This window comes from Verticillium dahliae, genomic scaffold (genome assembly GCF_000150675.1).
Source record: "Verticillium dahliae VdLs.17 supercont1.2 genomic scaffold, whole genome shotgun sequence".
In the NCBI taxonomy this organism is placed as follows: domain Eukaryota; kingdom Fungi; phylum Ascomycota; class Sordariomycetes; order Glomerellales; family Plectosphaerellaceae; genus Verticillium; species Verticillium dahliae.
In genome coordinates, this window is record NW_009276916.1 from 1,889,113 (window position 1) to 1,899,608 (window position 10,496).

General features: G+C 58.5%; 4 protein-coding genes across 4 annotated transcripts; 3 read left to right on the forward strand and 1 right to left on the reverse strand.

Annotated features, from left to right (window-relative positions):
* Positions 1-272: 272 nt before the first annotated feature.
* On the reverse strand, positions 273-2,023 carry VDAG_01439 (guanosine-diphosphatase; the record flags this gene model as incomplete). Its single annotated transcript, XM_009650325.1, has 3 exons — positions 273-330; positions 385-1,738; positions 1,792-2,023. The coding sequence occupies 3 exons, from the start codon at positions 2,021-2,023 to the stop codon at positions 273-275; spliced, it is 1,644 nt and encodes a 547-aa protein (XP_009648620.1).
* Positions 2,024-2,872: 849 nt separating this feature from the next.
* Positions 2,873-4,842, forward strand: VDAG_01440 (uncharacterized protein; the record flags this gene model as incomplete). The annotated part of the gene is made up of 3 exons (XM_009650326.1): positions 2,873-2,892; positions 3,028-3,145; positions 3,251-4,842. 3 exons carry the CDS (start codon positions 2,873-2,875, stop codon positions 4,712-4,714), a joined length of 1,602 nt encoding a protein of 533 aa, XP_009648621.1. The 3' UTR covers positions 4,715-4,842.
* A 479-nt stretch (positions 4,843-5,321) lies between these two features.
* Positions 5,322-7,208, forward strand: VDAG_01441 (kinesin-II 95 kDa subunit; the record flags this gene model as incomplete). Its single annotated transcript, XM_009650327.1, has 2 exons — positions 5,322-5,511; positions 5,581-7,208. The coding sequence occupies 2 exons, from the start codon at positions 5,322-5,324 to the stop codon at positions 7,206-7,208; spliced, it is 1,818 nt and encodes a 605-aa protein (XP_009648622.1).
* Positions 7,209-8,819: 1,611 nt separating this feature from the next.
* On the forward strand, positions 8,820-9,659 carry VDAG_01442 (eukaryotic translation initiation factor 4E-4; the record flags this gene model as incomplete). Its single annotated transcript, XM_009650328.1, has 2 exons — positions 8,820-8,995; positions 9,074-9,659. The coding sequence occupies 2 exons, from the start codon at positions 8,820-8,822 to the stop codon at positions 9,657-9,659; spliced, it is 762 nt and encodes a 253-aa protein (XP_009648623.1).
* Between the last annotated feature and the right edge of the window lie 837 nt (positions 9,660-10,496).

Consider the following 10,496-nt stretch of genomic DNA (forward strand, 5'->3'; position numbering starts at 1 on the left):
TGCTATAAAAGGCATCGATATGATGTCCTCCCGAGTGCGGGCCTCACCCGCCATGGTTCGCCCGCCATGGTAATAAGGGGGCGCCACGGGTACCGTGAGATTTGCCAATCTCGAGACCCAAAGACACCACGTTGTGCCGAGTCCCCGTCTGTTCTGTGGCGGTGACCTCGCTCTTCTTTTTGTCATCAGGTCCTCGTGTTGTGTGGGTCATGAATTACAACGTCTATAATTTACAAAAAGCCAGCACGCATAGCTAGAGGGGCGGATCCCGTCTACTGCACCTGCTTGATCTTGCACTCCCAGCCGGAACCGGGGGCGAGAAGGGGGAGACTAGCCAAGGGTTAGCAAATCATGTCGTTTCGTGTGAGTGGTACAGGGTCTTACCTGGCTCCCAGGCACCAGCCGAGTTCGTTGCCCTTGATCTTCTTCGCAATCTTGACCTCGCGTTCGATGGGCATCTCGTAGCCGGTGTGGAGAAGAGCCATCATGAAGTTGAGGTCGAGACAGTGATCGGGGCGATCGCGAAGCTCGTCCAGAGCTCCGGGGATCGTGGAGAAGAGGTCCCACGACTGCTCACCGCCACAGACAGTGTTGGTCAGGTCGTGCATTTCGCGAAGGGTGAAGGAGTCGGGCATGCCGAGTGGCTTGGTGCGGTCGTAGAAGAAGGAGAAGATGTAGACATCCTCGCGGCCAAAGGTCTTGGCCAGAGAGGGCTGATGGATGCCGTTGAAAGAGCAAGGGGCAAGCTTGCAGTCGGCCTCCTTCTTCAAAATGCGTTCGGCCAGGGCGCGGCATTGCGCAGGGGCGGCGTTGGTGGGTCCGGTGAAGTTCAGGCTGATGCTCTGACCGAGCTGATGGTTCTCTGGCAGCTTGACCTCGGTCTCCTTGGAGAATCCAGGAGCGATGCAAGGGTGGACGACAGGTCCTTCGAGAACAGATTTGTCGTTCTTCTTGGACGCCAGCAGCTCATCGAGGAAGACGGTGTGGAGAGCGTCACGAGCCGCCATGAGACCGTAGCCGAGATGAGAGTGCTGGTACAGCTCAAATTTCTGACCACCAAAGTCGAGATTGTACTTGTGGTCACCTTCCGACAGCTTCTCGGGCATGCCGCCAGCCGGACCCTTAAACGTCGGCTCGAAGACAATCTGAGTAGAGCCACCGCCAAGGTCGAAGACGGCGGCAGTGGGGTTCTTGTCAGGGCCGCCAATCTTGCCGAGGAGGTAGTTGGTCGTGATCCAAGCGTAGACGCCCTCATCGGAGCCATCCATGATGGCAACGCCGTTCTGCTCTTCCGAGACGACAGGGAAGGGGTACTTGGTCTCGAGGTGCGAGCGAACAGTCTTGAGGATCTTGTCAGCTGCCTCAGCACCAACCATGCGCAGACCAGCGGTGGCCTTGACGGCGACCGGGCTGCAGCCCTTGAGCTTGTCAGGGACTTCCTTCATGGCAACGTCCATAAGGGCATCGAGGGTCTTGGCCGCTGCCTCTGGGTCGTCCTTATACTTGCTGAGACCGCCAACCGACTTCTCGGTCATCTTGAATTCCTCCTTCTCAAGCTCGGGGGCAGCGCCGCAGTTGTTGAACTTGTACACGTGGATACGCGAGCCAGTGCTTCCAGCGTCGATCATGAGAACGTATTGCACGATGGGCTTCGACTTGGAGCTAGACTTGGTGCATCGATCGGTGCCATAGGAGTTGTCTGAGGGGACCTGGCCGTCATTGGACTTGGTAGGGGAGACTGTTCAAGACTGTTAGGTTTGTCGTGCCATCTCGACCGCTTCATCTTCTCACCTCGGTTGTTGTACATGTCGACGCCCTTGGGGGACAACCAGATGAAGCCCAGAACGATGAAGAAGACGACGGCGGCCGTCTTGATCCATCTCGCCTTTTGCGTCTGCGACATGATGACGGCTTTCAGCGCACCCAGAAGACCAGGCTTTCGGGCAGGGGCAAAGCGACCGGGCTTTTCGAAAGGATCTCGCGCGTTCTTGGTGTGCGGGAGCGAGACGGATGATCTTCGCATTGGTCGCGGTTGAAGGGACGAAGGTTGTGCGGGCGAGTCTACGTAGACACGGCCCGGCGCATTCGTGATTCGAGGTGAAGTAGAAGGAGGGACTAGGTCGGAGAGGGTGGCGGGAGAAGGGAGAGATGTCGAAAGAGCGTCAGGTCGTACGGGTCGGCCAAAGGACAAGATGCAAGTTGAATCGAGTGCAGTCGAATGGGTTCCAATGCAAGGAGGCGAATGGGGTTCGGCGAGGGGAACAACTTTACTGTACAGCAGAATGGGTTTGGCTCGAACCAGGAGGTACTCAAAAATTCACTAACTTCAGGGAGCTGATTGCTCGAGCCAGCCTGCCGCGGCCAACGAGTCTAACCCCAATACAGCCTGATAAGCGGGGCATCCCGGCGCCGAACGCCGTCTACCAAAAGGAGGCCCCTTTCCTCCGCGCGACAGGAACGGACGGGCAGATGGTGCACTGCCACATGTACGAAGCAGTTGGTGTGGCGCTCATTGTCCCAAGCAGTGGAGGTCACAGGCCACAGGTCATTCGTCACCGAAGCTTCTCGACGATAGTCGTCGTCCTTGCAGTTGCCTCCATGTCAGCAGCGGCGACACTCGAGTTTTGGATTTCCTCGTCAGAACTACCTTACTCACAGCCTCCCCGAGTCTTCTTAACATCAAGACTCACCGGCCTTTTCCGACAAAAGATCAGTTTGATTTCTTTTCATATTACCCACGTAGAATTACCACAAGCGCACTTGTAGCGCAACGACTCAACAGCGCACTCCGTCCGCCTTATTGCCGTACAATTCTCGTTGCATTCAAACTTGGCCAGCAACGCGGCTCGCCTTCACCTGCTACACGCCCGTCATGGAGGTCGCACTCTTCACGTACGATCTTTCACAGGGCCTCGCGCGGCAAATGTCCCAAGGGTTCCTTGGGTTTCAACTCGACGCGATTTATCACACTTCTATCCACTTGAATGGGCTCGAATACGTTTACGATGGCGGAATAGTCGCAATCAGGCCAGGGACTTCGCATCTCGGCAGACCGATGCAGAGGATACCGCTCGGAACGACAGAGCTTCCAATGGATGTGATAGAAGAGTTCTTGGACTCACTGAGACCCATTTTTACTCTCGAGGTGAGTGAGGCTGTTTCGACGTTCACTCACCCCCATATAATGGATGCTCAACGTCGGTTCGGCTTACATCCTTCGACGCTTGCTGACAGGTGCTGGGATTAACAGGCTTACGATCTGTGGAAGCACAACTGCAACAACTTTTCGGATTCATTCGCCAAGTTCTTGGTTGGCAAAGGAATCCCAGATCATATCATCAACATGCCCCAGGCTGTCATGGATTCCCCCATGGGAAGGATGCTCCTCCCTCAGCTGAACCAGACAGTCAATTCCATGCGTCAGAACGGAGGTATACTTGGGATTCAGAACAACGCCGCAGCCCAGCCCCAGTCTACTCCGTCACAACCACCGAAAAGCAAGGTCGTGACGGCTGGCACTATGCAGGAGCTCAGTGCCGCCTTGGAGACTGCAAAGACGTCCTGTGCAGTCGTCTTCTTCACCATGAGCACATGTGGACCCTGCAAGATGCTCTACCCCGAGTATGAGCAACTGGCCGTCGACGTGGCCGACAAGGCTGTGCTCATCAAAATCGACATCAACCGGGCAACAGACGTTGCCACCACCTTCAACGTGCGTGCGGCGCCTACATTTGCGACCTTTGTACACGGTGAGAAACAATACCAATGGACTGGAGCGACACCCCACGCCTTACGGGAAAAGGTCCAGCTTTTGGTGCAGATGGCTTGGCCCCGCCATCCCCACGAGTTGTTGAATCTGCCCAGCTTTGTGAGTCCTGGTGCCAAACCAGTGCTTTACACCAAAGTACCACCACTACAGAAGCTGCTGGCCAAAATGGGCGATGCGGCTAGTGACCCGGCTGTGCAAGCCATCAGGCGTTTCATCGAGAGTCGTGACCAGAACGGCCCTTCACAGGCGGTCCTGCCTGATATGCGTCTATTCGTCGACTTTCTCCGACGCTCGACTCAAACACTATCGAAAGAGACCTTTTTCGCCGTGACAGACCTCCTGAGGTGCGCCCTGATCGACCCTCGAGTAAGCGGCCATTTCGCAGAAGAGCACGACCATCAGACGCTCAACAGCATCATCGGGCTGGTCAATACCAGTACAGACGCCCCTTATGCCCTCCGACTCATGACTTTACAAGCAGCCTGCAACCTTTTCTCTACACAGCTTTATGCGGATCAGATTCTTCAAAATGAGCTCATCAGAGAGCCCGTCGTGCAACTCATCTCATCGAGCTTTCTCGACGACAACCATAACAACGTGAGAGTCGCCGCATCTTCTCTCATGTATAATGTGGCCCTGGCGAGCAGCAACGCGAAGAAGACGAAATCAGGCGACGGCTTGCCGGAGGCTGAACAAGTTGAGCTTGCCGCTTCTGTCCTCGAAGCCATCGGGCAGGAAGAGGCATCGCCAGAGGCTCTCCAAGGAATGTTGCTCGCGCTTGGTCACTTGGTCTATTGCACGGCGATTGACGGAGAGCTGGCCGACTTGCTGCGCACCATGGATGCTGAAGCCACTGTGCTTGGAAAGAAGAAGCTGTTTCCCAAGGAGAAGCTCGTGGTCGAGGTTGGATCGGAGTTGTTGGGCAAGGGATTAAAGCGGACGTAGATGGAAACAAGGCGTTTCGTTTGCAAGTCTAGATTTAGTTTTGTTAGGATGGGATGGACGACATTATGATAGACATGTAGGATAGGTACATGGAGTGAATTTAAGAGCAGGATGGATTGAGGGTTTGCACCGCCAAGGTTGTGCCGTGACACCACCCAGTTGAGTCCTCCACACTCGTTGCTCTCTAGTGCGCGGGGGAACGTACTTTGGCGCTGGTACTACAGCGGCAGTGACGGCATCAAAACAAACAGAAAGGCACCAAACACAGAAAACAATCTCGTACCATTACACCGAGCACAACTACTCATCACACCTACAGGAGAACTCTGGTCCTCTCTTCCGAATCATCAGAATTGCGAAGGACAACTTGAATCAGTCTGTCTTGTCACTGCCACTGCCACGCCACACTTGGCCACGCCACACTGGCCATCCCTGCCCATCGACACCTCGCGGTCGATCCGGCAACCGCTGCCCCACCGTAGCTGCCTCGATTGGGCAACCAAGTAAACATCGACCGGGGAGGGGGGCTTCATGGAATGTGATGTGGGCTGTTCAACGTCAACGCTTCAGCAAACTCATCGAGCAACTCAATGAGACACTGCTTGGAATGGCTTTGGACAACCGCCTGATGCCCGCCGCCGCCGCCCCCGCCGCTACTCCCGAACTGCGGACCATCCGCTCATCTGCCTCGACCCCGTCGCTGCGCTCTCGCGATGGAACTATCCCGCTACACGCCAGAATGGACGGAGGAGGCAACGTACGGGTGGTCGTCCGCGTGCGGGCGTTCCTGCCCCGAGGTGAGTTTGTTTTTCCAGCTGCGTCGAGGCCAAGATAGATGACTGACGGCAGAATGCCACGCTCCGCAGAAATCAACCGCGGCGCCGAATGCCTCATCGAGATGAACCCCATGACCCAGGAGACGACGCTGCTCGTGCCCAACGACAACGACCCGGCCAACTCGCGCGCCAAGTCGCGCAAGGTGATCGAGGAGAAGAGTTTCACGTTTGACAACTCGTTCTGGAGCCACGACGCAACGGACAAGCACTATGCGCCGCAGGAAGAAATTTACAACACCCTCGGCGAGGAGTTCCTCGACCACAACTTTGAGGGCTACCACACATGCATCTTCGCCTACGGCCAGACGGGGTCCGGCAAGAGCTACACCATGATGGGCACGCCGGACCAGCCGGGCCTGATCCCACGGACGTGCGAGGATCTCTTTGAGCGCATCGAGGCGGCGCAGAACGAGACGCCCAATATTTCCTACAACGTCAGGGTGTCGTACTTTGAGGTCTACAACGAGCACGTGCGCGACCTGCTGGTGCCCGTCGTGCCCAACAAGCCGCCCTACTACCTCAAGATCCGCGAGTCGCCGACCGAAGGCCCCTACGTCAAGGATCTCACCGAGGTGCCGGTGCGCAGCATCAACGAGATTCTGCGGTACATGAAGAACGGAGACGATTCGCGAACGACGGCCAGCACCAAGATGAACGACACGAGCAGTCGAAGTCACGCAGTCTTCACCATTATGCTGAAGCAGATTCATCACGACATGGAGACGGACGAGACGACGGAGCGAAGCTCGCGCATCCGACTGGTGGATCTCGCCGGCAGTGAGCGCGCCAAGGCAACGGAAGCAACGGGCGCACGGCTCCGGGAGGGCAGCAACATCAACAAGTCGCTGACGACGCTGGGGCGCGTCATAGGCGCGCTGGCCGACGCGAAGCAAAAGGGTCGCAAACGAAAAGACGTGGTGCCGTACCGTGACTCGATCCTCACGTGGCTGCTCAAGGATTCGCTCGGCGGCAACAGCAAGACGGCCATGATTGCGTGCATTGCGCCGTCGGACTACGAGGAGACGCTCTCGACGCTGCGCTACGCGGACCAGGCCAAGCGGATCCGCACACGGGCCGTCGTCAACCAGGACCACGTGTCGGCGGCGGAGCGAGACGCACAGATTGCGGAGATGGCGGAGGAGATCAGGGTGTTGCAGCTCTCGGTGTCGGAGTCGCGACGGCGCGAGAAGGACACGACACAGGACCAGGAGGCGCGCCTCGAGGACTACCAGAAGAGCGTCGTGGCGATGCAGCGCATGATGGAGGAGAAGAGCCTCGTGGCGGAGGGCAAGATCCGCAGCCTGCAGACGGAGAACGAAGCGCTCCGGCTGCACCTCAAGCTGGCGCTGGAGAGCCTCAAGAACCCGATCCCGGCGGTGCCCCTGAAGGCGGTGGAGGAGCAGCAGAAGAGCATCGGGGAAGAAGCAGGCGACGACGACGACAAGGAAAACGAGGACAGCTTGGTGTCCTACGACGGCGATTCGGACAGCACGGCGTATGACTCGGAGGCGGGCGGTGAGGAAGACGAGACGCAGGATTACATGAAGAGCCTGCTCCAGGACCTGGGCATGTTCCGGAGGAAGATTGGAGACGACATGGGCCGGTGGATGGAGCAGGGGGGCGCGAGGACGCCGCTGGGGGCCAGGCTCAATGTGTGAGGCAGCCAGGGACGGCGGGAGCCGTCTGGGGGAATCTCCGGTGGAATCAGTCTGGTGGAATCAGTCTGGTGGAATCAGTCTGGAGGGTTTTCATTTGTGACGACAAACGACAGCAGCGTGGTGTTTCTCGGCGTTGGGTATTTCCTCTCTGTCTCTATTTCTGTCTCTGGGTAAGGTGAGCAAGGACAGGCGGTTCTCGGGTGCTGCGTCATGCAGGGCGTTTCAAGAATGTCGACGGGGCGCCAGGCCCGGGTAGAAGAAACCAATGATTCCCCTTTACGAGATTTGCGAGTCGTGTGCGTTGCATTCTGCGTGATGGACCTGCAACGCTTGAGGAGGTGAGGCGAGACTGACACTCGGGAAGCGGCACGCGTGGAAGGAAGAGAAATCTAAGGACGGTAGGGTACCACGTAGGTGTATGAGGATACAATGTACAATGTACAATGTAGCCGAGCGGCCCCTGATCCGGAGAGCGAGAAGCCCAGGGCGATCTGGTGGTGGTCGAGGCCATGGGATGAAAAGGGGGGGAGATGGGACGACGAGGGACAGGCGCCGTTGCACACAGGGACTCGGGGCCCGGTCTGAGCCCCCTGGCATGGCCTGAAACGGGACCGTCTGTTGTCTCGCTGCGTGCCGGCGAGGAACGAGGAACGGCGTCCTCTCAAACACATGTCCCCGATGGCCCTGCCAGGGCAAGCAGGGGTCCGAGGGCCAGTGCCAGGTGCCCTGGTGCTGGTGCCCTGGTGCCCAGGCTGGCCGCCTGCTGCTCGACCTGTCACTGGACGCTATTCGCCAGCCCAGGCGCTGAGAGGTATCCAGTCAGCCATGGGTCCGGGGTCAGGGGAGAGGCACACCTTGAAGCGCAACGGGAGCAAGGCACTCGGCAGTCCTGACCAGCTGCCAGCTCCCCCATCTTGGTGGCATGTCTTCCGGGGCCCGTCCAACCACTGAAGCTCCCCTGGAAATGTTACACTCGGCAGCACCAGCACCAGCACCAGCACCAGCGTGAAGCGCAGTCGTCCCTGAACTGCCCTGATTTCTGGTGATGTACATACCTTAGTACCATGTACAGCAACGTCGTCGCAGGCTTGCTTTCCAAGGTTGCGCAAGGTACACACACGTTCATCTCTGGCATGACTTGGCTTGCGTGTCTTTCTTGTTTCGCTCCCCCTTTTCCCTTGTCTCCTCACCGCCGCATTCTTCCCACGGTCATCGCCCAGCCTCACTCACCCTGCTTAACCTGTTTAAGGAGGTACCTGGCTTCGTCCTCCTCCTCCTCCTCCTCCTCCTCCTCCTTGGCTCTTTGTCTTCTCCCGTCTCCCCCCGGTACTGCCTGAAGTCCCCCGGCACTGCCTGAAGTCCCACGGTACTTGCCTGACCTGCATGCACCAGCGACCAGTGCCTCATCGCTGCCCCCACCTTCTCAACGGTGTCCTCTGCACCAACTGACGTGCATTCCTGCCCCTCACCCTCTTTGTCGGTTGCCCCTCGACGACGGGTCTGCATCGAAACGAGCCTCCATCTTCTTCCTTTCTCTCCCTCTCTCTCTCTCTGTAGGGAAGAACAAGTACCCAACAAACACAGCACGCACCCAGCCCACCCGCCTCCATCATGGCGATGCGACCAACCCTCTTCACGCGGGACCTCTCCGGCCTCTCCCAGAGCTCCGATCCCAACTCGCCCAACGTCGGCTCCCCCGCCGAGCAGCGCGACGATGCCAAGCGCAACTTCCTCAAGGCCATGCGGCCCCTCCCTACGCAGCACTACTGGCATGTGTACTTTGACAAGTGCGCTCCCCTGTCCTCTTTCCCGGAAGAAGTCCCGTCCCAGCAGCAGGAGCAGCAGCAGAGCTGACACGCCGCCAGACAGTCCAAGGACCAGCAGACGGCCGACGGCGACGAGTACAAGTCGCAGCTCGAGCAGCTCGGCACGCAGATCGAGTCGGTGCAGGACTTTTGGAAGTACAACAACAACACGCCCGTCGACCAGATCCGCACGCGCGAGTCCATCTACCTCTTCAAGCAGGGGTTCAAGCCCGTGTGGGAGGACCGCCGCAACATCAGCGGCGGCTCGTGGACCTTCCGCGTGCCCAAGGCCATCGGCCCCGACGTCTGGACGCGCGTCCAGCTGCTGGCCATTGGCGAGGAGCTGCAGGACGTGCTCGACGACGGCGACCAGCTCTGCGGCGTCGGCCTCTCGGTCCGCTTCAACGCCCACCTCATCTCCGTCTGGCACCGCGACGCCTCCAAGAAGAAGTCGGTCGATGCCATCCTGCGCTGCGTCCTCGACCAGCTGCCCGCCGAGCTGCGGCCCAAGCCCGACAATTCCTTTTACAAGCGCCACCAGGACCACCAGGGCTTCAAGGCGCCGCCCGAGCTGCAGGCCGTGCTCGACTCGCAGAAGCGCGCCGACGACAAGGCGGCGGCCGACAAGGCGGCGGCCGAGGTGTGAGAGGGCCCATATGGGGGACGTGGTCCGAAGGAGGGGCACGAGACGGAAGGAGACAAGAATTCGCGGCGGGACAATCATTTAGTATGCATTTTTGTGGGCGTTTCTGGGCATTTGACACGTATATAACCGGGTTGCGGAGAGGCTTCGCGCCACGCACAGCTTGACGAGCAGGAGCCCGCGCAGGGGCGGGCGAACATATACAACGAGTGGGGGGTCTACAGCGAGATGCCATGGTGAGGCGTATATGTTGTTCATTTGATCATGTGCTCATTGTGATCATGTGCTCGTGGTGATCATGTGCTCATTGTGATGGTTGTGCTCGTTTCCCTCCCATAATCCCGTCAGCCGTGTGAAGAATGATTCTGATGTGCCTTGCTGACAGCCTCGGCATTCCATGTAACGCTCTCCCACGTACCCTGCTCGTCCGTCCCTAGGGGCGGGAAAAAGGGGTGATCCGTGCCGAACATCAGCCTGTCCGCCCCACCACTATCCGCAATGGGGGCCTTGAGCCCGATCTCGGATAGAGACGGCGTCAAGATATACCTGCTCCCGCAACACATCCGAGTGGGCCTCCGCGCCGCGCCGACCTGGCGCTCGGGAACAGGTGCCTATCGAGCGAGAACAGCTAAGAGGGGGGCGGCGTAGGGGGTGATTTCGGCGATAGAGCAAAAACTATCGGGACAGGTATTGAGACAAGTAGGGGGGTGTGGGACTCGTAAAGGGGTGTGTATGGTGAGAGGACGAGGTGGGGGGTAAGGTGGGGGGGGTCCGGGATGTGTAGGCTGGCGGGAGGGGAGGAAAATAGAGGGAGGTAAGGAAAGGGGGGAAAAGTGGGTG